Below are 27,854 nucleotides of genomic sequence, written 5' to 3' on the forward strand. Positions count from 1 at the left end.
AACTCAGACAATTTTCATACATTTATTACTTGACTTATTAAAAAAAAGTTTGAAATGTCCATCGATCATTTTCCCGCCGATCTTTCTGAGGTAACAAAACCACATATGGTGCTGAAACTACGACTCAGTCATAGTTTGTAATTATTGATTTGCCAATTGAATTTTTTTAACGCAGAAGTCAATGGCCTGTTTAAATCAATATACAGAATGTATTCGAGATTTTCTTTTACGAATTACTTTTTTTCATCACTCGGAAGTATTTGTTCACGATTGAAATGTTTATATATGTATATTAACAGAGTACATTAGAATGGCAGATCAGTATATTCCTGTTCCTGGAGGAACCAATAACAACAACTATGCCAATGTTGACCTAATTCTTGACATTGCCAGGAGAACACATGTTCAGGTAAACCACCCTCATCATAATCGTCAATAATGGAGAAGTTGGGATTCTTTATTTTGATGTTGATCCACTACTGACAGGTTTAAATATTGGCCTTCTTTTGAATGAACCTTTGACTGGCGTTGTAATTAAAGCAATAAAGAAGGAAAATACATTGCAAAACAGTAATTTATTACAAAACTTGCCATTAACAATTCTGTAAAATATTTCCCACTGATTCTTTAAATCCCACGTAGAGAATTTCTATTCGTAAAACGTTATATATTTACTGCAGGTAGATTACAATTGATAAAGTTTCTATCTTACTGAAATAGTTCTGTTTATCTGAATTTTCATTTGGTATTTCAGGCTGTATGGGCTGGATGGGGTCACTCATCTGAAAATCCAAAACTCCCTGAACTGTTACATAAAAATAATATCATATTTATAGGTAAGAAATTGTTGTTTCAGTTCTGATTAGATTAGCATCTTATTCATTAACCTCATGCAGAAGAATTAATAGATATCAGAAACTACCATAATTTTGGCTGAACTTGGATTACTAGTAATGCTTGCAATTAAAAACAGTTTTTATTGTAAGGTTATGTTCATTGACTAATACATGTACTTCCTGTCTTTAAGACCATTTACATTTACTAGTTATATATCTTAACATCTTCATCACTGATTCAACTGTTAGGCAGTGTCTTAATTTGCTGTTCTTGAAGCAATTAATCACCTAATGTATTGTTATTAGTCATTCATGTATTAAAAACTTAAATATTGCTTTTAACTTGACCGCTGTGTTTTTTGCTTTGATCTGACAATATGTTAAGTAGTATTGATCAATATATTTGTTTTATAGGTCCACCAGAGTATGCTATGTGGGCTCTAGGTGATAAGATAGCCTCATCTATTGTGGCTCAGACTGCTGATGTACCAACATTACCCTGGAGTGGATCAGGTATACTTTTCCAACTGATTAATTCTATATTCAAATATTTATGATTTTTTAAATTTATAATAATTCCTTTAATGTCAGGTTACTCATTGCATATCCTAAAACACAAGCTAGGAAATATGTTCATTGACTTGTATCTTCATATGTTGTAGGTTTGACAGTTGACTGGGCTTAGAAGTCCTCACCAAAATTGACTTGTATCTTCATATGTTGTAGGTTTGACAGTTGAATGGGCTAAGAAGTCTTCACCGAAATCTAACCAGAGAGTAACAGTCCCTAAAGATGTCTTCCAGAAGGCCTGTGTGAAAGATGCTGATGAAGGATTGAAGGCAGCTAAGAAGATTGGCTTCCCTGTCATGATCAAGGCTTCTGAGGGAGGGGGAGGCAAGGGGATCAGGAAAGTTGAGAATGAGAATGACTTCCCTAACCTCTTCAGACAGGTAATTATGAGGACTTGTTAAATCATAAAAAAAGTTTGTTGGTGTGAAGTTACATAGTGAAGTCATTTATTGTGGGTGTTACTTTGTTATGCTTCATATTATATCAATATTTTACTCTGTGGTTGGCTTAATTGATATATCTTTGCTTTATCAAGGTATTCAAATTATGAACAAAAGTATAATGATACGAGATGGCGGAGGTTATATCTTTGGCGTATGAGGCCAGGAGGATTTTACAAAAAATTGACTTTTTAAGATTGAATTGATTTGTTCAAAATCACATAATAACAAGTACACTTTCAAAGATCTTCTCTTTATATATCATTCCTGAAAGAAAACAAAAAAAATAATTAAGTCATATTAGAACAAGGAAGGTCACATTTTTCAGGTTTTCAGGCTTACATTTTGTATGTTTTATGTTTTTATATCAATGCACTGTAAATGTATTAATTTTGGCTATATTGGCTGATGGAAAAGTGTGAAAAATAGTACTGTGAAATTTATTTTTAACACTGTAAAATGCTAATATTTTTTTAAACTGAAAATTTTTACCAGTGAAAACTCACTTTACAATATCCATGAAAATTAGCAACCACAAAAATGAAAACATTGACAGTACATCTGTCCTTTCAGGTACAAACAGAGATACCAGGATCCCCTATCTTTATCATGAAGATGGCACTTTCAGCCAGGCATTTAGAAGTACAGATACTGGCTGATAATTACGGCAATGCTGTGTCCCTGTTTGGTCGTGACTGTTCCATACAGAGAAGGCACCAGAAAATTATAGAAGAAGCCCCTACAGCTATAGCTAGTCCTGATGTGTTTGAACATATGGAAAAGGTAACTTTGATAAATGTTTAATGGTAATGCACACTTGTTTACTTGTACATTTTCACTGTATTTTTCAATGTGAAACTTGATCTGATTTGTGCAGTGCCAGTTGATGTTGTAGTAGAAGACAGTTCAAGCAGGCTCAATTTAAGCACCTATTGTAATTCTTCATCTTGACTGTCACCAAGAACTCCTGCTGTTTTAGAAACTTTTGATTATAAGTCATGTGAAAGAGGGAAAATCTGTTTTACTGGAAGAGTGGCTTCTTCCATATTTGATATTTTTTTTATTTTTCTTAGGGAAAGTTGATTTATTTCAATCATCATAAATCTCTCAATTTTCTTGCAGATGCTGTCAGATTGCATAAAATGTCATCTAAAAATTCTTTGAGGGGGAGGGGGGAGCATGCAGGTTTGCCCCACTCAATGTTGTTTTTAAGGTGAATAATCTAAAATACTGTCAATCTTACAGTGAGGCTTCAATTTGAGTGTACAGGTCTGGTAATGAGAAGCATTTTATTGAAAGTGGGAGCAGATAAGCCTAGGGGAATAAATAATGTTTATATATTTACTTATTATTTATTTTTATGCCTTGTCCATGTCCCCCTTTAGGTAGAGATGGATCGGTATAATTGATAGGATTCCTTCTTTAGTGTTTACTTAGTTTATTATGGTTTGATAAGTTAGTCCTTTGTTTGTTTGTTTGTTTGTTTGTTGGGGTTTAACGTCTGAGCAGCAATATTTCAGGTATATTAAGACGATGAACATGAAATTGATGATGAAATGAACATGAAATGATGATGAAATGAAAAAGGGATGGGACACAAGGACAATGGGGTTGACAAATTTTGATTGCCACTGGAAATAGGGAGAGGTGGGTAGGGTCGGACAATTTAACCTCCTGTAGCGGAGCCCTATGGTTCCTACTCCGGGAGAATACCACAGTAGAGTTCTTTAACGTGCGAGGAACGTGGCATCTTTCCCAACACGGTGCACCACTATGGTTTGCGGTCAGGTTTTCCGTATTATAGCCTGACAACCTCAGCATGTAACACGCCAGGGGTACCCCATTCCACCACCTGGGGCACACATCCCAGTTGCTCTGTGGGCAAAGCGCCCTAGCCCCCGGCTAGGGTTCTGAGCAGTATTTAGTCGCCTTTTACGACAAGCTTAGCGCTGCTGCAGGCCTATTCTTTTAACACCCGGACCTGCACAGGGCGATAAGTTAGTCCTTGTATCTTTATAACATAGATCAGAATAATTGTTCATGTGTTATAGAGGTGACCTCCATTTTCAGGCTGCAGTAACTTTAGCTAAGATGGTTGGTTATGTTAGTGCTGGAACAGTAGAATATCTATATAACTCAGAAGATGATACCTTCCATTTCCTAGAACTGAATCCAAGGTTACAAGTAGAACATCCTTGTACAGAGATGGTTGCTGATATCAATCTTCCTGCTGCTCAGTTACAGGTAATTATCTCCATGGACTTACATGATTATCTTTACTTGATCTGTTGTATGCTGTTACTCATGAGCCAAATATTTAGGAAATAAATCACAGAAAATCCACTTTATTATTATTTTACCACAAGCTGGTCATTTATGTTGCATTGTTGAATAACAAAATAAATGGCCAGCCGGTGGTAAAAACAATGATAAAACAGATTTTCCATGTTTAGTTTCTTCATATTTTTTAATAGACGCAGCATTAATTGTTGGTCCTGTGTTTGTCACTTTTATCACCATGGTTGTGGTCTAAAGAGCTTTGAAGCATGTCATATTAGAATAAAAAATGTAGATAATGATGGCTATTATACTGAATTAATTGTCAATATGATAGATTTTGTTGTATTCTAGTGTTTGATTTCAGATACTTGCTTTAATGTTGAAGAGGCAGTTTTGGGTAAAAAATGCATTGAATTCTGCTTGAAAATAGTTATTTTTGGCACATATGGCTTACAAGTCATTTGTCTGATTATATTCCTTTGAGAAGAGATTCCATTTGCCATTTCTGTGTTGTTTTGCAATCATGAGAGGTTAAGTAAATGTTGTCTGTGTCTGTGTTTTATAGATTGTCATGAGTTAACCTCTGTATAGCTGTGTAAATAGATTGCCATGGGTTTTCCTCTGCATATCTGTATATAGTAGATTGCCATGGGTTTTCTTCTGTATATCTGTGTATTGTAGATTGCTTTGGGTTTACCTCTGTATCTCTGTGTATTGTAGATTGCCTTTGGTTTACCACTGTGTATCTGTGTATTTAGATTGCAATGGGTTAACCTCTGTAGATCTGTGTATCTAGATAGCCATGGGTTTTCTTCTGTATATCTGTGTATTGTAGATTGTCAAGGGTTTTCTTCTGTTTATCTGTGTATTTAGATTGCCATGGGTTGACTTCTGTATATCTGTGTATTGTAGATTGCCTTGGATTTTCCTCTGTATATCTGTGTATTTAGATTGCCTTGGGTTTTCCTCTGTATATCTGTGTATTTAGATTGCCATGGGTTGACTTCTGTATATTTGTGTATTTAGATTGCCTTGAATTTTCTTCTGTATATCTGTGTATTTAGATTGCCATGGGTTTTCTTCTGTTTATCTGTGTATTTAGATTGCTATGGGTTGACTTCTGTATATCTGTGTATTGTAGATTACCATTGGTTGACTTCTGTATATCTGTGTATTGTAGATTGCCATGGGTTGACTTCTGTATATCTGTGTATTGTAGATTGCCATGGGTTAACCTCTGTATATCTGTGTATTGTAGATTGCCTTAGATTTTCCTCTGTAAATCTGTGTATTGTAGATTGCCATGGGTTTACCCCTGTACAGACTGAAAGACATCAGAAACCTTTATGGGCTGGATCCTTGGGGAGCTTCTGTCATAGACTTTGATAACCCATCTTTTAAACCTAGCCCTAGAGGACATGTCATAGCTGCCAGAATCACAAGTGAAAACCCTGATGAGGTAAGTTTTGTCATATTTATCAATGTTGCTTCACATTAAAAAGTATTGGCATTTTAATTGATTTTTTTTACTGAAAAAATCATGTGATCATGTTGATTTTACAGATTTTCCAGCTATATAAATTGATATTTCCTAGTGCAATGTACCACTCATCTGAAGAACAAAAATGTGTTGAAAACTTTTATGGTTATGATAACAGTTAAAGAAGAGCCTGCTTTCCCAAATGTCTCCATTAGCATTCATTAGTTTCCCGTGAAAACCTCCTGGCGGACCCCCTTATTTTAACCTTTTGTTTCTCTAAAGTGCTAATTTTATGACTAACCATTGTACTGCTGTTACAAGCATTCATTATATCTTACTAATTTTTCCATAGACATAACGTATAATGCTCATTTAGATTTTGTTTACAATGTTAATTTATGATATGTTTATAACTCTATAGACTTAACAGCTCATTTTCATTAAATTAGGGTTTTAAGCCAAGTTCGGGAACTGTCCAGGAGTTGAATTTCCGTAGCAGTAAAAATGTATGGGGATACTTCAGTGTGGTAGCTTCTGGTGGTCTTCATGAATTTGCTGACTCCCAGTTTGGACATTGTTTCTCCTGGGGAGAAGATAGAGAAGATGCTAGGGAGTAAGTATGTTAAGGGGAGAAATGACCATGATTTTAAATAAGTTGCTGACTCCCCGTTTGGGCATTACTTCTCCTTGGGAGAAGATAGAGAAAAGCTAGGGAGCAGGTATATTAAGAGGTTCTAAATGAGTGTGTGGGTTCCAAGTTCAGACATTGCTTCTATTTGATAATAACAGGTAAATGATTAAGTACACATATTGAATTGAGCCTAGTCTTCATTGGTTTCCTATCTCAGTGGAGATGACTGCAGCAGATTATTGAAGAATAGCTAAAATAATTTGTCCCAATTACAAGATGTAGGAATGATATGAAGAAATACTGTAATGATGTTTAATGATTCATTTGTTATCAATTGTCAGGAATATTTCATTTTGTTTCATATTTGGTATGTTATTAGAGGGATAAAAATTGTTACAGCTTATTAAGGTCTTGACAAGGTTTAACATCAATATTGTTTTTAGGAACTTAGTAGTAGCATTGAAGGAGTTGTCAATCCGAGGAGACTTCAGGACAACAGTAGAATATCTTATCAAACTGTTAGAGACGGAGGAATACCAGAGTAATAAAATATCTACAGCATGGTTAGATAAACTCATCTCAGAAAAAGTTCAGGCTGAAAAACCTCCAATAATGTTAGGTGTTATATGTGGAGCTCTACATATAGGGGACCAAACTATCACTAGTAGTTTTCAGAATTTCCAGACTTCATTAGAAAAGTAAGTTAGTGAGATGATCTTGATTTATACATCATCAATAAGAGATAACTCAAATGTAGTAAAGGCCATTTTGTTGGATTGTAAGAACTTTAGGTTTATTTTCAAATATGTATATGTTTGTGAATTAATGAACCGATACATTCTAGTCTTTTGATGGATATATAGTTAGATTTTATTATGAGATTTAAGAGTTTCGACAGATTTTGGTGAATTTTTCTAGGAAGTTGTACTAAATGAAAATGAAAAACAGAATAACATGAAAAATGCAAAATTGCACAAGCCAATATGTTACGAATTTTATAACTTATGATGTTTTATGTATTGAAAATAATTAAAAACTAGCTGGAAACTCACTTAATATACATGTATTTGTCATTCATGAAAATAAGTTTTGGACTTTTCAGTGATTGTATGTTTCTGTTTCCAGAGGTCAGATTCTACCAACTCACTCTCTCAACAACAAAGTCAATGTGGAATTTATTTATGAGGGAACAAAATATAATTTACAGGTATTTAAATAAGTTATATTTACAAAAAATGTACTATCCTAGTATCATCTTACCACCTTATACTATATTTTACATCACTTTGTGAAGGAAGTCTGTGTCATGTCAAACCTCTTCATCTTTATTTAGGAGATTCAACTATACTTTATTTCTAAGAACCTTCCATAATGGTTCATACTTGGCGCATGGAAATTTCTACCACCCAAAAAATTTGCTAATGAAAAACACTCACCTTTTACAATATTTTATCATATTATATCACTACACAATGAGTGGGTTGTATTTGACATCATTTTGTCAGATCATCCATATTTTGTCGCAGTTATCTTGACTTCCAATTTTGGTTTCTGTCCTATTTCAACCTCTAGTTTTAAAGGACTTAGTTTTTTTCACCATATGGAATGATGGCGAAAATGTTTTGCCATGAAAAATCTGTATGGCTACATATGTAACCCACTTTTAATCTACTTTCAGGTTGTGAAAACAGGAGTTAGTACTTACTTCATAAACATGAACACATCATTCATTGATATAGAAGCTCATAGGTTGGTATTAGTTAAATCTGCAATGTTCATGTTGTTCTGTGGAAGTTGCTCATTTTGTGTTTGTTTTTATTGAAAAGAAAGGGACAAAGATTATGTTAAATAATTAAAACATCATTTTAGGCTCTTTCATGAAATATGTAAAAATGCATGTGTATGAGAAATTCTTTGATGTACAAGATGTTCAACTTGACACAAACTTGATTTAAACATAATGGGTCATCTCAATCTAATTCTTAAGTTTTTTACTTAATTTGTTAAATTGGTTCCAGGTTAAGCGATGGTGGTTTACTGATCTCATTGGATGGTTCTAGTCACACTACATACATGAAAGAGGAAGTAGATAGCTATAGAATTACAATAGGCAACAGAACATGTGTACTACACAAGGAAAATGATCCTACTGTTCTTAGGTGAGTGTAGATAGCTATAGAATTACAATAGGCAACAGAACATGTGTTCTACACAAGGAAAATGATCCTACTGTTCTCAGGTAAATGTAGAATCTTTATAAAACAAACGAGTCATCTGAAAAATGTGTAATTTAATTTACCATAAACAAATGTTAGAAAAGCTACTCTAAGCTGATCTATTTTAGCTTCATGCTTAATTACACAAGGCAACAATGAAATATTTAAAAAAAAAAGTTGGGAATTCTTGTTGTATGTATGGTTGTTTTCTTACAATGTGTAGTTTGCTGTAAACAGAAATACTGCTTCTTATTCACTGATAAACAGAAATATGGTGAGAAAAGTTAAGTGATTTTCGACAGATTGAATATTTTAAACGATCAGTTTGTGCAAGATACCCTATGAATAAATTGTCAGTATTAGTGGAGAACATACAATATCCATCTTCAGAAAGTTGAAAATCACTTAGTACAAATGTACATATTTTCTGTCAGTTTGTACTAAATTGTATTTTCGTATTTCTGTTTGACTTTATAGGTCCCCATCAGCAGGGAAGCTCCTAAACTACACAGTAGATGATGGAGGCCATGTGTTTGCTGGAGATGTTTATGCTGAGATGGAAGTGATGAAGATGGTCATGGAACTCAGGGTAACAGAAAATGGATGGTAAGTAATACTTGGGGATTCAATGTAGTTTGAGGAAATAGGTGCATTTTATATTAGCTGTATATATATCCTGAAAAATCTGCCAGAACAGGTGTTTAGAAAAAAAATATTGGAAAACAAACTCAGTTTTTAAAGATTTGTAAAATTCATCCTAGTTTGACATTACAATATTTCTTCTCATTGTCCTGTCTGAACTTACAATCAATTTTACTTTGAAGATTTTTTGTTAAATCACACAAATTTTTTTGTACAAATTGTAAGATCCTCTTGTTGATATCTCCATCTGCTTATAATGTATTTCATTATTCATATTTTTTAGGGTAAACACATTCATATAACAAAATGTCTTTTTGCAGTGTCCACTTTGTCAAAAGACCAGGTGCAGTATTGGATGCTGGTAGTGTAGTAGCTAGGCTTGACCTTGATGACCCCAGTCGTGTTCAGCAAGCTGAGCTGTTCACAGGAAAGTTACCAACGCCTCAGAACCCACTTACACACGGTGAAAGGTTACACCAGGTATATCAGAGGACACGGACAGATCTGGAAAATCTGTTGGCTGGATATGTACTGCCTGAACCTTTCTTTAGTGCAAGGGTGAAAAAATCTGTAGAAACATTGATGAAATGTTTGAGAGACTCAACTCTGCCTATGTTGGAAATGCAGGTACTGTTGTATTAAGAACTATCTTTTAATTATTTTGCTTTGTTGAGTATTTGAATATTTTGTGCACATATAACATGAAATTTTGGTAAATCTAACCTTTACATAAATTTTAAATTTTCAAATTTATGTAATCTTTAAGAATATTAGTTTTATAATGGAGAAAAAACTTAACAGGAGAACTGATTCCTCTTTTCATTTCAATTTCTCATTAATTATATATAAATGTCCTTGCTTTACAAGAACAGTTCATGTAAGATAAATTCACATTTCTATTTTAAGGAGTTGATTTCAATGATATCTGGCAGAATTCCTCCTCAAGTAGAGAAGTCCATCAAAAGGTTGTTACAGACATATGCCAGTAATATAACCTCAGTTCTGAATCAGTTCCCAAGCCAACAGGTAAGGATATAATCTCAGTTCTGAACCAATTCCCAAGCCAACAGGTAAGGATATATCCTCAGTTCTAAACCAGTTCCCAAGCCAACAGGTAAGAATGTATCCTCAGTTTTGAATCAGTTCCCAAGCCAACAGTGAGGATATATCCTCAGTTCTAAACCAGTTCCCATGCCAACAGGTAAGAATGTATGCTCAGTTCTGAACCAATTCCCAAGCCAGCAGGTAAGGATATAACCTCAGTTCTGAAACAGTTCCCAAGCCAACAGGTAGGGATATAGCTTCAGTTCTGAACCAGTTCCCAAACCAGCAGGTAAGGGTATGACCTAGTTCTGATCAGTTCCCAAGCCAACAGGTAAGGATATATCCTCAGTTCTAAACCAGTTCCCACCCCAACAAGTAAGAATGTATGCTCAGTTCTGAACCAGTTCCCCAGCCAGCAGGTAAGGATATAACCTCAGTTCTGAACCAGTTCCCAAGCCAGCAGGTAAGGGTTTAACCTAGCTCTGAACCAGTTCCCAAGCCAACAGGTAAGGATATAGCTTCAGTTCTGAACCAGTTCCCAAGCCAGCAGATAAGGGTTTAACCTAGTTCTGAATCAGTTCCCAAGCCAACAGGTAAGGATATAGCTTCAGTTCTGAACCAGTTCCCAAGCCAACAGGTAAGAATGCATCCTCAGTTCTAAACCAGTTCCCAAGCCAACAGGTAAGAATGCATCCTCAGTTCTAAACCAGTTCCCAAGCCAACAGGTAAGGATATAACCTTAGTTCTGAACCAGTTCCCAACCAACAGGTAAGGATATAACCTCAGCTCTGAACCAGTTCCTAAGCCAACAGGTGAAAGCATGAAGATTACATACTGTGGATTAACTCCTATTTTACTTGATACTTCAGTTGACAGTGTTAATTTTTCTTGTCAACTTTTATAAAACTGAAACTTGAAAATGTGGCACCAGATGAGGTTCATATCAATCAGATAGTTAAGCCGATATTGGCCATTTTGTTTTTAGATTAAGCACTTCTCAATCTCTTACGCCTTAGGTTTGTAATGTCAATGAAAGATCACATCTAAATGAAACTTGATTCACATGACTTGGTGTTAATGAAACATAAGAAATATACTATCGTGTTGTTAAGCATATTTTTGTCGAAATTAAAAAGAAATATTAGTATTTAAAATGTTAGATTGATATAATTATGATATCTTTACAGATTGCCAATGTTATAGATGGGCATGCTGCAACATTAACGAGGAAAACAGAGAGAGAAAGTTTCTTTATGACTACTCAGGGCATTGTACAACTGGTTCAGAGGTATGTTTACATGTGAAAGTATATATGTTTTATACCTTGACTTGATTAGGTCATTTTCTGACTTGAGTCCTGCTTCAGTGTTATACATTGATTTTCTATATAATCAACCAAAATTTTTCCCCATAATATGGCTATGCTTCAGAGTATCTTTAGAGGAAGTTTTCTTAAAAATTGACATTACTCTCTGATTCAGAACTTGGTTTCTTTGATGTTATAGGTACAGGAATGGTATCCGAGGTCACATGAAGGCTGTTGTACAAGATTTACTGAGACAGTATGTCAGGGTAGAACAGCAGTTTCAACAAGGTCAGTGCTATTGTTTTTTTCTTCAAACATGCTAACATGATTCTTTTTTGTTATCAGATTGAATTCTGCCTTTTGTCATTCAGGATTTTATACTAATGACTCTTTTTTTATAGTGAATTCAACACTTCGGATAGCCGAATTCTATTCATTTGTCAGGTTACAAAAAATAGTACATGTAAATTTGCATATTCACTTTGTACTTGGATGCTTTTGCATTCTATTTAAATAATTTTAATGATGATACAAAGTGCAGAACAACCCACTGAACAATTGTTGATGATGAACATATAATCACTTGAGCCAACCCGTGCTTGGAGGTTTAATATCAGGCCATAACAAGTTCTACACACTTGGTAAATCTTGGCATTTTTATGATTACATAATGGTTATTCATTCTTCCCTATTATTTTGTTTTTATGATTGTATATTGTATTTTAGGTCACTATGATAAATGTATCACCAAGTTAATGGAAAAGAAGAATGATGATATGTCATCTGTAGCTTCCAGTATTATATCTCATCTGGCTGTCAAACAGAAAAACAAACTGGTCATCATGTTGATTGTAAGTTAAATTATAATGTTGCTATCTGATTTATTGTATCTAAATATGAAAGGTACCTATCCAATATCATGGAAGCTATCATAAGTTTTTGGTAGTTTTTACCACTATTTTTTTAAATTTGGAAAACTTTAAAATAAATAAAAACAAAATTTTGTTACAAATTTTTTCTATCTCCTAATGCTATTAAATGTAGATGGTGTCATGAGTTACTACATGTAGATGGCGTCATGAGTTACTACATGTAGATTATTTTTCTGTATATTTTAAGGAACATTTATGTGGTAAGGAACCAGGATTGACAGATGACCTAGCTTCTATACTTACAGAACTTACGACACTTAATAGACAAGATAATAGCAGTGTAGCTCTCAGAGCTAGACAGGTCTGTTCTAAACAGATATATATCGTATTCTGTTTTGTTGAAACAGTTTGTTAATGTATTAATACCATGTTAACTTCCCCTTTGTTCATCTGTTATATAATTACTACTTCTGATAATGTTACAACAGTTGATGTAAGATGTATTTCAATCATATAATAGGGAGAGGTTTACACATGTATAAACAAATCTGTATAATTATAATACACTTTTCTTTGATGTTGATTTTAAATGACTGAATGTTGTGTATTTTTATGTCTTTCACTAATACTTTATCCCTAACATGGACTTTGTCAGTGATTGTATGTTTTACTTTAGGTATTAATAGCGGCCCATTTACCACCTTACGAGCTGAGACACAACCAAATGGAGTCCATTTTCTTGTCAGCTATAGATATGTATGGACCAGAGTATTGTCCAGATAATCTACAGGTAAACTTGTGGATGGTGAACATATATTGCTGGTAGTCTCATTTCATGCCATAAACATTGGACCAACACAGGGTGAAAAGGGTCACAATGTTACAATACCTTTATTATTGGTGGTACAAATAAGAATTCACTGATTTTCATTTTGAAAATTATTGTAAAGCCATTATTTCTATCTTAATCTTCTTTTTGTATAAATAGATTGTTAGTAAGAATACTATTTTTGCATGTTTGGACAGATGGAAATTAAATATTTTATCCTGCATTCATTCTAATGATAACTCCAATGAGATTTTGCCAAATTATTAAAATTAATACACTGTACCAACAAAGAAAAGATATTTACAAATAAATGTTTGTTAATGTTGATACATTTTACAGCTGATTGACTTACAGAAACATCAAGAGATATATGATGTAATGTGTTTTGTTTGTTTGCTAGTTGAGGCTACATTTTATAGATACTGAAAAGTAAAAGTCATGTATTACGATTTTCATACCCTTTTGTAAACAGAGTTTGAGGATATAAAGAAATCATTTGGTCTGTCAGTCTGTCCAAACATTTTGAAAGTGCTGATAGATTTTGAGAAATCTACTTATAGATAAAGGCAGTTTTCTTAGGATTCCCCCCTAAACTGATTGGGGAAAGTCAATGAACATAAAAAGCAAATATGTTGATATGTGTAGAGGAGGATATTTATTTTTGGTTTCCTGGGAGATAATGTTAAATGTGTGGTATCTTGTAAGAAGCATTCCTCCTGAACTTATAATTTTGATGACAATAGATTTTGTAATTATATTGAGATAACTGCAAGGATTAAGTCTTTTCATGCATGTTTCATGTTTCAAGTGCAAGTTAAAAATTTATATCTTGAATACAATCTTGCTCTTAGCCTTTCTAGTTTTATTTTTTCAATGTGTTATTTGATAAAGGGATTGCAAATTTCTGGATATTTCTGGATATTTATATTCTGAAGTTGAATAGACTGACAATTACGTACTTGAACTTTTCATTCAATATTTGTTTAATGTTAACTTTTAATTATTGTTCTGAGTTAATTAGAAGTTTGCTCTTGGAATAGTGTCTTACTGCTAAATTGTGTTAGAAATAGGAGTTTTGACAAAGATTGATGATATAAAACTGTTTGATAGTTATTAATATCCACAGAGTTGAATAAACCATTTGTGTTTGAACATAAAAAAAAAATTAGAAATGATGGTAATTATAAAATTGAAATAATTTTAACAGTGACAATGTAATGTCTATTTTATGTGTAATGTATATATTTCAGAAATTGATAAATGCAGAAACAGCCATATATGATGTGTTACAAGATTTCTTCTGGCATTCAAACCCACTACTTCGGATGGCTGCTCTTGAGGTAAATGCAATCACTAGAACTCCAGGTTATAATACTCTAGTTTACTAACCAGATATAAACCTTATAAAGCTAGGATTACACATTAGTTGTCTTATAAAAAGTTTTTTTTCCTGTTTCTTCTTATTATTCCTGTAATTTGTTGCATGTCTGTAAAATGTAGTAGGGTGTTCTATAAACTTTTTATTTCATTTAATCTCATGTTACAATTCAGGAAATGGTTAAATAATCCTTTGTTAGGCATGGAGAGTGCAGGTTGCTCATAATGTAAGTCAGGAGATCATTTTTGTCACTTAAAACAGTATTTTTGAACATTGATTGAATATGCCTTTATGGGCAATTATACTTACTGCTGGTTAAATGCAGTTAAGGAAATAATTAACATCACTCAATAGTTGGCTTTTTTTAGAGATGATAGGTATTTAGATAGTTATTTAGGAATACACATGGGCCAAGACAAAAGCATATTAGGGTTTTAACTTCGCTAGGGGAACCCATTTTCACAACTTTTTAATTATAAACAAAATGCTCCATTTTGACGGTAAATCAATGAAAAATACTTGTCAAATGAATCTTACAAAACCAATTCCTTTATACATCTTCAAAATTAGACGAAAAAAAAAGAATAATTTGAGGGTATAAACTGATCTTAAGATTACTAAATTATTACTCTACGGTATCTATTTTGAAAATATAGATATCTGATTCTATCATTTAGTCAGGGTAAAATTGTTTCAAATTCAGAAATTTCAATGCAAAATTACATTGATAAATACTGTTGTATAAATCAGCCCTTATTTTGGAAGAAAACAAAATAGTATTATAAGCCAGAAAAGTAACAAAAATAAAAACATGGTGAATATGGTCCCCTGACTCTTTGAAAAATGATCTATAATGTCAGGTTTATTGTCATAGTTATGATAACAAGCTGATATATTGTTAGGAAATGCAACATAGAAATATGTACATCAGACATATGTACATTGTCTGATGCTTATCAGATATGTGTTTTTTAGAACTGTGGATATTGTCAGGTGTATATTAAATATGTATACATTTTTAAGTGACTATATCCGATATGTGTATATTTTCAGGTGTATATCAGATGTATGTACATTGTCAGGTGTTTATCAGACATTTGTACACTGCCAGGTGTATATCAGAAATGTATATGTTTTAGGTGTATATAAGGAGAGCCTACATTGCCTATGATGTGAACTGCGTACAACACTGTGAAATAGATGAAGACCTGTGTATTGTAGAGTTCAAGTTTTTACTTCCTAGGTCACATCCAAACAGGTGAGATATGAGATTGAAAAAAACTTGCACTTTGCACCCTTTCCCTTAATAAGCCATTAGTATAAGCAGTTGGATTCTCAATTTAAATTACTTGTTAAAAGTTCAGTGTATTGTACAGTTTTCCAAATTTATCGTCAAATTCTTGCTAATATGTATTGTGGCTGTAGCCTTGACTCCTACAACTTTTTCCCGCTTGCAAGCATCAAAGTTTAAATTTTAATACCTCCTTGCATACAAGTTTGAGGGTGGGCATTATTTGTAGATTTAAAGAATATAATTAATGTCCTATTCATCCAAAGGGAGGTAATGCAGCTTGAGCGTTTAACATTCAAGTCCATATGAAGCAGTGGGTATTCTTGATAATGAGCTTGCTGTAGTATATTAATGTTGTGCAAAAAAAAAAAAAATCATGAATCAATCATTATTTTTATGTTTTTAATTTTTATTCATCACCAACAAAAGCCAGAGATTTTCTTTTGTTATGCTTGCAGTGGTATTCAGTGTCTTAATTTATTGACAATCCAACTGTTATATTGGCTGACTAATACAAATCTCGTACATTTTCCTTCTTACTGCATATATGTGCAAGTATTTATATTTTTATCATATCTAGTATGTCAATGTACTTATGTTTTCTAATTGCCAAGTTAAGTTGAGAACTATTTAGCTTTAGTCGGTGTGATGTCCCCACATAATTTAGGTTTACACCTCTAAAATAATGTTTTTGATAAAAAGATTATTTTTAATGATATGGAGTACATTAATTTAATTTTGCCATGAAGAAATTTGTGCTGGAATGTGACATTGATCGCACAATGAAGCTATATATTGAAAGGCATGATATTGAGTCATACACAACTTGTTCTTGACTTTTTAAGAATCTTTTCTTGCAAGCAGACTAACTAGACTTACTAAACTTTTTGCAGACATGACAGTATTTCATTGGAGCCGATGGCTTCCTATTTCTCTGGCAATAGGTTTGTACACAGGGTTTAAACAGGCAAAACAAATTTCCTTTGGTCAACATGCATGACTGCTTTCAGTGTATTTACTGTCGAGATATTGTACTTCTCTGGGTTCTCTAAATAATCATAGGCCTAATATATGATTTTTGAAGAAATTGTTGTAGCTATACATTTTATAGAGATAAAGACATCTTGTTGACCTGAATACCTTTATTAACATGACTAATGGTGATTAATTTCAGTTCTATTACTCTTGACCATACCCAGTATGGGTGGTTCCTAAGGTTTCTTATATATTTCTAATAGAAGGTGTCCATAGACTGTAACTTGACACATTCCGTTGTTTGTTTTCATTGTTGTAGTTGTGTAGTTACAGTTTTAGTCCATTCTTTGTAACTGTATGTCAGATTCCATGTCTGTCATGTTTGTGTCTATTCTTTTTTTTCTACTTTGTGTATTACCTTAGGGTGTGAATTGTTTATCTAGTCAAATGTTTCTGTCCTGTCTTTGCTAAAGATTCATATAAAGTACTGATTGATCAGATTGTTGGAAATAAAATCTTTTTATTCTGTACTCTTTAAAGAATAAAGATATCCTAGCATGCATATTGACATCTTTTCTGGAAAATTGTCTTGCAAGAATTGTACCCCTTGTTTGAAAAAATAGTTTGCAGTTGAATGTATAATATTGCTTGTTTGTAAAAATGAATAATGGAGCTATTTTGTTTAAAACTAATGATCTCTCTTTTAACTAAATTCAACATTTAAATTAAAGTTTACAATACAATAGTAACTTTATATTTCACCTAACTTCTAAGTAAAGTTCTTGCTGAGAGGAAAATATTTTGTTCTCATTGAGGACCATACCTCTACTGTTTTTTGGTACTGTAGCCTGTTGCATGTTTGTATGTTAGCATGACAGTGCCTATTTATAGAATGTTTGCATGTAGTATGTAAAATTATACTAACAGTGTTGTATACAGCTGTAAAGAAACTTTAACTAGATGATAGCTTCCTTTTCATTGATATTGTTCTAGTAATTATGTATTAACACTTTTATATATTATAAGATCTGAAATCTCTAAATGTAGATGGAGCATTACATTCTATTCTTTTTAGTCTCATATTGTGCATGCAATAAAACTTTGTCATGTATAAATATTCCTTCTCTATTCTGTATTGGTTTGACCATAAACTTATGGTAGTTCTATTTAAATGCAAGGACAGTTACTAATATTATTTTCCCAACCCTGCTAGAATTGTTTGTTATACATTCCGTTGATCATTGATGATGGGATCCCAGGTTAAGTATTTTGGTATAGGTACTTTCAAACTTAGTACAGAACCACTAGGCTTGATAAAGAATAACTGGGATAATGAAAAGTGTCAAGATAAAGTTTTTTATTCCATGTAATATTTGTACTGCCATGTTGACAGAGCTTTTTTGTCTTGAATTATTTCTATTGGCCATTCTAGTATTTGAATTTTATGAAATTTTCTGCCTGATAATGATATGTAAAACAGCACCAGATGAAGATATGTGAATTAATAACTTGCTAAAATTCCCAGGGATTGTGTTTACAGTACATGTAATTTGACAAAAACTCACAATCTTGTCTTTGGTTGCTTCCAAGTTATTTCCATGAATCTTACATTTATCTTTTTATGATTTTTTGTTATGTACCAATAGATTAAAATACCTTTGTTATATAAATAGAAAAATGGATCATTCCAGGTAAGATTGAGTGACACCCTGTTACTGGAATATTATTCTGTTTCCTGCTTTGACTATTATTGAAGCCTGTCTTTGAAAAAAGGTTAAGTTTTATTGAACAAAATTTGGGGATTTTAACGTATTAGTTTCAGCATTTTAGTTTCTAAAATAAGAGACAACTTTTTTTATCTGCCAAGTTTGCAGTGAAAATTTGGCTTGATTTTTGTGTAGATATTTGTCTACCAAGGGACATGTTTGAATGTACTTTAAGCTTATTTTGCACACTTTGAGATGCACACATTAACATTTTTGGCATCAACTACATGATATATTGTATTGTTTGATAAAGAAGCACTTTATATGGTCTTAGAATAGTTTATCTTACTAGACTTTAAACATGTCATCATAGAGTAGTAGTTAACATTTATTCCAGATGGTATCAATTGATTTTCTTCTCTCTGTCATAGCTCCTATGGTTCTATTTGATTTATGTTAAATGCATTGTCACTTTCATAATTACAAAACATTGTTGAGGAAAGCTTTTATACATTTTAAGCAATGACAAGACTAGTTTTATCACCAAAGACAATATATTGATTCAATCTTGCAACCATATAATTACAGAATCGGAAACTCGAAATATGAAAAAATAAAAAAAGAATTACTAATAGTGGCCATGGTGATGGAATTTTATTGATGAATGTATTTTATCCACTAGTAGTATACACAGAGCAATGTAAGATACATCATAATATTTCCCACCTAAATACAAAACATGTCCTCTTAGGGATCAGAGAATAAATGTCTTCTAATATGTCAGGGATAATAAACTGATATCTGTATGATACAGGTAAGTATCAGCCTGCTTGATTAATATGAACATTTTTTATTTGTCTTTTATTCAAACAATTTTATAATATATTTTGCATGCGTTTTTTGTATCTGTCAATTCATTACCAGATAATTGTGTTCTGTATTTGTTTGTAGGATACTTTGGCTTTGATAGTGGATCTCCCTTATAATGAAGAATCTAACAATTATAACCTTTCCAATGTTGTTACCAGTTCCTGATACTGCCTTTGTTTACTTTACAGTCGGAGATAGCTGCAAAAATCAGCTTCCATAATGTGTATTTACATTGTCATTGATGAAATATTTCATTGTGATCGTTAATTTCTTGTAAGAGATCACCTTTTATATATATTTATGTGTGATTATATTCTAGGATGATGGTTATGAGATTTGATAGTTCTGAGAAGATGACAGAGGTAAAGGAAGACCATACTGCTGTTCATATAGATCAGCTTGCTGAGTCACCTGTCTGTCAGAGAACTGGCATCATGGCATCATTTAACTCTCTAGAAGATTTTGATAAGTAAAGAGTTTATTTTTTTTGTATTACAATTAAGTCATAATAAGGATTATGTTTGTATATTTTATTTGGTATGAAATTATAATGTGTAGAAATAGTACTTTGAAAATTAAAGCTTAATTGCAGTATGGAAAATTAACAAAATTCTTTATGCAAGACCTAGTAAAGTCTACTGTTTAGAAAGAAAATGAGAAATAAAATGAATACTCTGCTTCAAAATGATTGATGAAGATAAATGGTCTTATATGATAACATAAGTCATGATAGTACCATTTTTCCTGTATTACGCCTCGTTTTATGTAATATGTCTTATTTGTTTAAGTAAATTTGACAAAGTAATGGAGAGATTCTCTATGGATGCCAGTCCATCAGACAGTCCAAATCTGTTCACTGATGTTGGATCACCACCATCCAGAGAAAAGGAAGATACCATCTCTATACATGTGAGTCCTATAAAAATTATAATTTGCATGATGTGGGCAATCAGCTAGTAGAGTTTTGGTAAACTATATCTGTCATATTAGAGAAATTAAAGTACATTATATTTCATGGAAGCAGTAATATTACAACATTTTTGTAGCATAGTAACCCACATCTAGGAAAACTGAACTTCCTTTGGTGTCTCTAAATATTATTGGAAACAATTAGTGTGTACAGTTGACATATAGCACACTTTTTACACCCATCTTTGGCCTGCAAGAAATATGATCAGTTCCAGTTTTTACAAAATTAAACCTTCAGGCTTAGGATTTACCATTTCAAAGATTGATTTCCCACTGGTTTGTTTTATTAACTATATATTTTATTTACAGAGTATGTCAGACATAGATGAACCTATTCACATTATTAATGTTGCCATAAGGTCTTCAGTCGTGCTTGAAGACAATGAGGATGAGGTCATCTCTAAAATGTTTGAAAATTTCTGTAAATCTAAGGTAAGAATTAGAATCTGAATGACATGAATTGGAAGTAGCTTAGATGTACATGGTCATCCTTTTACTCTATAAATTTTATGAAAGAATTAAAATATGATACAATTCTATGAATTAAGTTTTAATTTAAAGTCTCTACTATAATATAAATTGTGACAGTCAAGTCTTGAAAATTTGAAAACTAAGAAATAAATCCAATGTTTAAATACTGAATTTAATTAAAGATGAAAATGTTATGTGGGAGAATCAGGTAATCAGTGATTTTGTTTGTATTTTTCAGAGAGAAGTTTTGAATGAGAAAGGAATCAGAAGAATTACATTCTTTTTATCATACAAGGTACAAATGGGCAGTAACTCTTCTGTTACTATAATTGAATTATTTATGTATTTGTTTAGAATTATTTAAGTCTTCTCTTTTGTCTGTGATATTCATCTAAAATATATCAGTAAAAAGACATTTCGAGGTAATTCATGCTTCAGACCTATTAAAACAAAATGTCATAATCATATTACTTTGTCAACTTCTCTTTTTAGGATTCTTTTTCATTTATATTTTATTTCTTTGCAGAAAAAGTTCCCCAAGTATTTTACATACAGGGCTAAATTTGATGTAAGTATTGCACATTTATTTGCACCTGTCCAGATTAATCAAATCATAGTATTCCTGTAAAAAAATTATAGTCTTATGTCTATCTGTTCAAACAAAAACTCCATGTTTATAAAACATTTACCATATTTTCCGGACTTTAAGTCGATAATTTTTTTTAGCATAGTGTCAGCCTTGACTTATCGTCCACTTCGACTTGTCTAAGGATTTTTCAAGAAAATTGTTCATCTACAATGCATTTCATTAGATTTGTTTAGTTCACTTTTGATTGCTTTAATATCAAATTTTTTGGTAAAGCCATCACTCAAACAGTCAAACTGGCGATTGAAATCAAACATTATTCATCATTGCGGCTATCCTTTATGAATGAATACGATGGTGTTAATAAAAACCCTGAAACTTAGAAACCGTTTAAATATATAGATAAACTCTAGCAGATATGTTAACAAAAACTGTTTTTAACTTGGAAAACATTATTGAGTGTTTTGGAGTTGTCAGTCTTTTAATATGCAAATTTATACCCATTTATGGTATGTTGTAAAACATTCGCAGGTGGCTCAAATTATAATTCAATCAAGGTGTTATCTAAATGGCTTATTGCAACCAAATTTGTGGGTAACAATTACTTTTTATTGTATTTTGTAATACCAGGTAATATTGTTTATTGCTCATAATAATGACCAATTCATCAAACAAATTTCCTGCTTATTTCACACATGGCTGCCCACATTTGACATGTTTACAATTTCATACTCCTGATGATCTATGGCTTCAGAACCATTGACACGCCATTCAATAAAAATAATTGAACTTGCGGACAAAGTACACTTTATCAAAAACACAGATATTTATTTAATTCAGAAATCTTATACTTAGTAACATCACTGGAATAATATGCTGTTGAAAACAAACTGCTCAACTCAGATCTCCGCTGACATATACAATCTATTAAATGCACACGTCTGACCCTCGACTTATCTGCCGAATTCGACTTACCTATGTATTTTTCGTCGATTTTGGTCAAAATTAGGCAATTCAACTTATACTCCACATCGACTTATAGTTCAGAAAATACAGTATATCATTTCTCCATCATACATTGTACTGACTGTTTTTCCCTTTTTTTGACAGTTTTCTGAGGATACAATCTATAGACATTTAGAACCTGCACTGGCTTTCCAGTTGGAAATAAACAGAATGAGGAACTTTGACCTTCAGGCCATTAAAGTGTCCAATCACAAAATGCATTTGTATCTTGGCAAAGCAAAGGTTGCTAAAGGTCAAGAAGTCACTGATTACAGATTCTTTGTTAGGGCTATCATTCGTCACTCTGATCTTGTCACAAAAGTAAGTTCTTCTATCAAGTATGTTCCAGTTGACTTCAAGAGTTTAATTTTATTAACATTAGTTTACTCACTTGGATTAAATAATGCAAAGGAGGGAATTTTCTTAAAGAAAACAAATATTACCATTTGATATTGAAATGATACATGTCCATTTACATGTCCTACAAATATTTGATTTTGTAGGAAGCATCTTTTGAGTTCCTACAGAATGAAGCAGAAAGGACCCTTTTAGAGGCTATGGACTCTCTAGAAGTAGCATTCTCCCATCCTGATGTAAGTCACTTGTTAACATTCTCCCATCCTGATGTAAGTCACTTGTTACCATTCTCCCATCCTTATGCAAGTCACTTGTTGTTTACTGCATTATTACTTTATTGTATGCATTTAATATATTTGGTATTAAACAGTTTTATTATTAAAAAGTTTAATTATTTTTCTTTAACGTTCCAGTATTTTTGTACAATAATTGACCTTGAGGTGAAGGCTTTATACAGCAGAAGGCTCTCCACTAAGAAAGTATTTTCTGCCCTATTTGAAGAAATAATTGTGGATAATTAACTGAAGCTATACAGAGGATGTCCCTGCTCCACATAATATTTAATGTGCCGATATAATTAAAGCAGCTTTTAAATAACAAGTAGTGCTATCATAATCTGTAGTGTTTCATATTGTAGTCAAGGAAGACTGACTGTAACCATGTGTTCTTGAACTTTGCCCCAACTTTGACCTTGACAGAACCAGGAAAGGTAAGTACCGGTACATAATTTCAAATCATACATGTATGAATTTAAAGATCTTTTGAATCTTTAGATAATCTTATATTGTTATGTGAAATAAAAAATTGGTACATGAAATTAAATGCAAATTAATATGGTTTACAGATTGTTACAAATATACAAATTTCAACAAAAAATTGACCAGCTTTCATAAAAAATTTAGATAAAGAATAAATAAGTTAATGTTGCTATTAGTTGGAGGACACTGTGAGAAGTATGGTAATGAGATATGGTACCAGATTGTGGAAGATGAGAGTACTCCATGCTGAACTGAAGTTTACAATCAGGCTAGCACATAGTGGGCAGCGTCTACCAATCAGATTATTCCTTACAAATGAAAGTGGATATTACCTGGATATAAGTCTTTACAGAGAGGAAACTGATCATAGAACTGGACAGGTAGATAAAGCTTTGTCTCAGTAGACCCTTCTTTTATATAGTGAAAGTTTAGAGTTGTGGTTCAGTTTTAAGTATGTTTTTGGTTTACACAGCTGAAAAATATATTGACATATAGTGACCTTAGAAGATTTTATGGTTTGGACAGTCTTGGAACATTCAGTTTAGAAAGGTCTTTGATGATGTATACTAAGATTCAGTTATACAGGTCTTTGATTTATTTTGTGTTATATTCATTGTTTCCTTTTTAACAGGTTTCCATGTTTGGAGGGTTTGGACAGGTTATTCTTTTTTTTTTTTTTTTTCGTTTTTACACTAAGTTACAATTTTTAAAAAAATTTTCATGAAATATCCACAAACAGAAAATCACTTTCAAATGACCCAAAGTGTTTGCATTACAACATATGTTATACAGGTAAATTGACATATAAATGTTAAAACTGAATTTTAAAGATGATGATGGAAAATAACTTTGATACCAGACTAATCTGTCTGACTGTATTTTAGGTGATGTTTAAAGCATATGGGACCAAGCAGGGACCACTACATGGACTGTTGATCAGTACACCATATGTTACAAAAGACCTTCTACAGCTGAAAAGGTTCCAGGCCCAACAGTCTGGCACAACCTATGTTTATGACTTCCCAGAAATGTTTAAACAGGTAAACTCCCTATAATCAATATTTCTTATTAGTGTTTGGAACCAATATCTTCGCATGGGAAGTAAAAGGTTTTCTTTAAAGTAATTCATTGTGAATGTACAACCTTTCTATAAAGTGATCATGCTGTACATTCATCTGTCCCAAGTTCTAATCTGCGATTCCTTTCAAACTGCTGAATTGAATTTGATAAAACTTTCATGCATTCTATTCACATGATGCCATTGTACACCTCCTGTTTTGTTTTCCTATCTTAATGACTTTTAAGGTCTTCTATAGGGTTTCTAGGGAGGGTAGCGAGGGTATCAACAACTGAGGTCTGCACATAGTATTTCTATCTTTTTATCATAGCCTTGAAGAATGATGATTCTAAGGTAATAAAGGTAAATAATTTTTATTTTGTTTCTATTGTTTTATAATGTTGTCTGATCCTTCTATAGTGTAACAACAATTACCTTTTTCCAGGGTTTGTTGAAACAATGGATGGATTACATCTCTTTACACAAACTAAAGGAAAATGTTATCCCAGACAACCTCTTCTCCTGTACTGAACTGGTCCTAGATAGTCGCGGAAATATGTTAATGCAAAACAGGCTACCAGGACAAAATGAGGTAAAGAAGAAATACAGATTCTCCTTCAAGGAGGAGTGGTTTAAATTCTATACATTTCTCCACTTTAGATGGTAAGGGAAAAAAATGTGTATTAACTGTGCGATGAAATGGGGGTCGGTCAGGTGACCGTATCCACACATATTTTTTTTTGGCCTAAACATGCAAGCAAGCATGGTGAAATCTTAAAGTTTACCTTATCAAGTGGAGGAATAGTTAAAATCCTGAAAAAGCTAAGTTAGAATTGATTTCAGGAATTCTCTCACAGAAATTTAATCAATTCCTTGTGGTTAAAAAAGTCATGCATCACTGGTTAAGAATGGGGAAATAATGATAAGTTTACAATGAGTCTTGATTGTTGATGATAAAGGATATTATTTCAATGTGTCTTACATGTATATAAATAAAAGTTAATACGATCTTTGACTTTGTAACCTAATGTTGTAATATATGTATGCTGTTCCATTATAGGTTGGTATGGTAGCATGGCAGATGACATTGAAGACACCACTCTATCCTAAAGGCAGACAGATTATTGTCATTAGTAATGATATAACCTATAAGATAGGATCCTTTGGACCACAGGAAGATATTCTGTTTAAGGTAAAGAAATAGTAATTATTGTTACCATTTATTAGTACCAAATGGTTCAAAAACAACTTTTAGCCTATGATGGGCATCAATGAATTAGAATGATGTCATGTTCCTTGTAACAACTTCCTACAATATTTTTAATTATAGAATTGTTTTATATGTAGTATGGTAATTGAATGTAATATATTTTTTCAGAGAGCATCAGAACATGGTAGACACCATGGCTATCCCAGGATCTACATCTCAGCTAACAGTGGTGCTAGGATAGGACTAGCAGATGAAGTCAAACATCTGTTTAAAGTGGCATGGGAAGATCCAACTGATCCTGACAAGGTACACTGTATTACTAAACTTAACTGCCAATGAATAATGTTTTTTTTTGTTAGGCTTTGGAAAATTAGGCTATTTTCACAGTATAAGAAAATCAAGACAGGTAATTAGTATAAATTTAAAGCTATAATGTCCTTTGTCAAAATATTAGTGTTTTGTGACACCCAGCCATTTCCTTTTTCAGGGTTTTAAGTACCTGTATTTGAGCCCAGAGGACTTCAAGAAAGTGAGTGCTGTGAATTCTGTGAGAGCTGAGCTAATACAGGATGATGGTGAATCTCGTTACAAAATTACAGACATAATAGGTAATATTACACTTATAAAGAGTTTGTTTACTTTCATATGCCAGTTGTTATAATGTTATATGGACCAGTAGAAAATACACGGACCTCCTATCTTTCAAATTGAGAACATGACATGGTAATTTAAGAAATGGTGTATGTTTTTTCTATTTTTTTCCACTTATATGATACAGGATAAACTCTATATTTGAAGTGTAGTATAGTAAATAGCTCAAATTGCAATATATAGACCGGTTGGCCGCCCAGAAAAAAAAAGGTACTGGTGTGCTGTTAACTTAGCAATGCTTGGTGTATCTTAATCCTTTTAACTGATAAATTCTTGGGGATACATTATCCATTTAACTGATCAATGCTCAGGATAACTTTGTCCTGTTAACTGATCAAGGCTCAAGATGACTTGGTCCTGATATCTGATCGATGCTCTGGATAACTTTGTCCTGTTAACTTATCAAGGCTCGGATAATTTTGTCCTGATAACTGATCAATCCTCGGGATAACTTTATCCTCATAACTGATCAAGGTTCGGGATAACTTTATCCTCATAACTGATCAATGCTCTGGATAACTTTGTTGGGATAACTGATCAATGCTTGCAGTATTTTCAATCACATTTCAACTGTAGTTGATTACATATAGTGGAGGGTAACTACAAATGAAGATATTTTCCCAAATTTGTCCTGACTTTAATTAATAAGAAAGGTAAAGATTTCTGTTATCTTAATTCAGGTAGAGATGATGGTCTTGGGGTGGAGAACTTGAAAGGATCAGGGATGATTGCTGGAGAAACATCTAAAGCTTATGATGATATTGTTACCATTAATCTGGTGAGTTGGATGAACGATGATTTTATTGCTTATAATTATTTGAGAAACAAAAAGGACCAATTTCTGCTGAACATGAAAATAAATGAAAGATACACAATCCAGTTTTGAAACAGCTTATCACAGAGTGGTTGGAATAAGACTGTACTAGGAAAAGTGAAATGGAATGTCATTTTGCTTTGATACTTGTATTGGTACTAAGCAATATAAGAATGTCACAAGAACAATGGATGTGAAGTAACATTACAGACAAAGAATGTCTCTTGAATAATCCAGACATACTAGAAAATCTCTTGAACAAAACCGACATAGTTGTTGCATGTAAGATGTATTCCATTATTTCATTGTAGGTAACATGCAGGGCAATAGGCATTGGTGCTTATCTAGTTAGACTTGGTCAGAGAACCATTCAAGTGGAAAATTCTAATATTATTCTGACTGGAGCAAGTGCTCTCAATAAGGTATTTAATACATAGTCATTTTAGGAGGAATGTCAGTTAGACCACTTTTTTTTCTGTCAAACTTACATACTTACATCCTAACTTTGAAAACTATCTTACCAAAATAACTTAAGTTAACAAAAATAGTACCGGTACTTGTATATAGAGGGAGTGGTAAGGGCCTTAAAAATTGCAGTCGACCTTCACTC

The 27,854-nt window shown here is 32.6% G+C and overlaps 1 protein-coding gene across 9 annotated transcripts in view; it reads left to right on the forward strand.

The window, feature by feature from the left end:
- Positions 1-27,854, forward strand: part of LOC148615287 (acetyl-CoA carboxylase-like) — a 49,877-nt gene that overhangs the window by 14,929 nt on the left and 7,094 nt on the right. For 5 of the 9 annotated variants that reach the window (XM_088590087.1, XM_088590092.1, XM_088590091.1 and 2 more), the window contains 40 exons: positions 300-409; positions 755-836; positions 1,251-1,349; positions 1,563-1,786; positions 2,420-2,629; positions 3,917-4,090; positions 5,424-5,585; positions 6,056-6,219; positions 6,681-6,935; positions 7,363-7,444; positions 7,916-7,986; positions 8,256-8,396; positions 8,931-9,059; positions 9,416-9,722; positions 10,002-10,121; positions 11,327-11,427; positions 11,645-11,733; positions 12,172-12,296; positions 12,565-12,678; positions 12,994-13,107; positions 13,486-13,521; positions 14,397-14,486; positions 15,664-15,782; positions 16,709-16,759; positions 19,686-19,835; positions 20,155-20,275; positions 20,645-20,767; positions 21,045-21,101; positions 21,333-21,374; positions 22,503-22,718; positions 22,901-22,990; positions 23,392-23,463; positions 23,689-23,892; positions 24,397-24,552; positions 25,015-25,161; positions 25,630-25,761; positions 25,948-26,085; positions 26,267-26,387; positions 27,111-27,208; positions 27,556-27,666. In XM_088590087.1, the coding sequence (XP_088446213.1) occupies positions 300-409; positions 755-836; positions 1,251-1,349; positions 1,563-1,786; positions 2,420-2,629; positions 3,917-4,090; positions 5,424-5,585; positions 6,056-6,219; positions 6,681-6,935; positions 7,363-7,444; positions 7,916-7,986; positions 8,256-8,396; positions 8,931-9,059; positions 9,416-9,722; positions 10,002-10,121; positions 11,327-11,427; positions 11,645-11,733; positions 12,172-12,296; positions 12,565-12,678; positions 12,994-13,107; positions 13,486-13,521; positions 14,397-14,486; positions 15,664-15,782; positions 16,709-16,759; positions 19,686-19,835; positions 20,155-20,275; positions 20,645-20,767; positions 21,045-21,101; positions 21,333-21,374; positions 22,503-22,718; positions 22,901-22,990; positions 23,392-23,463; positions 23,689-23,892; positions 24,397-24,552; positions 25,015-25,161; positions 25,630-25,761; positions 25,948-26,085; positions 26,267-26,387; positions 27,111-27,208; positions 27,556-27,666 (5,147 nt within the window). The remainder of the gene's footprint in view (positions 1-299; positions 410-754; positions 837-1,250; positions 1,350-1,562; positions 1,787-2,419; positions 2,630-3,916; positions 4,091-5,423; positions 5,586-6,055; positions 6,220-6,680; positions 6,936-7,362; positions 7,445-7,915; positions 7,987-8,255; positions 8,397-8,930; positions 9,060-9,415; positions 9,723-10,001; positions 10,122-11,326; positions 11,428-11,644; positions 11,734-12,171; positions 12,297-12,564; positions 12,679-12,993; positions 13,108-13,485; positions 13,522-14,396; positions 14,487-15,663; positions 15,783-16,708; positions 16,760-19,685; positions 19,836-20,154; positions 20,276-20,644; positions 20,768-21,044; positions 21,102-21,332; positions 21,375-22,502; positions 22,719-22,900; positions 22,991-23,391; positions 23,464-23,688; positions 23,893-24,396; positions 24,553-25,014; positions 25,162-25,629; positions 25,762-25,947; positions 26,086-26,266; positions 26,388-27,110; positions 27,209-27,555; positions 27,667-27,854) is intronic. The other 4 variants (XM_088590089.1, XM_088590096.1, XM_088590090.1 and 1 more) reach the window with 3 other exon arrangements.

The sequence above is a fragment of the Perna viridis genome, chromosome 6 (genome assembly GCF_037379345.1).
Source record: "Perna viridis isolate PV_CMFRI_1.1 ecotype Kerala chromosome 6, ASM3737934v1, whole genome shotgun sequence".
Classification (NCBI taxonomy): Eukaryota; Metazoa; Mollusca; class Bivalvia; order Mytilida; family Mytilidae; genus Perna; species Perna viridis.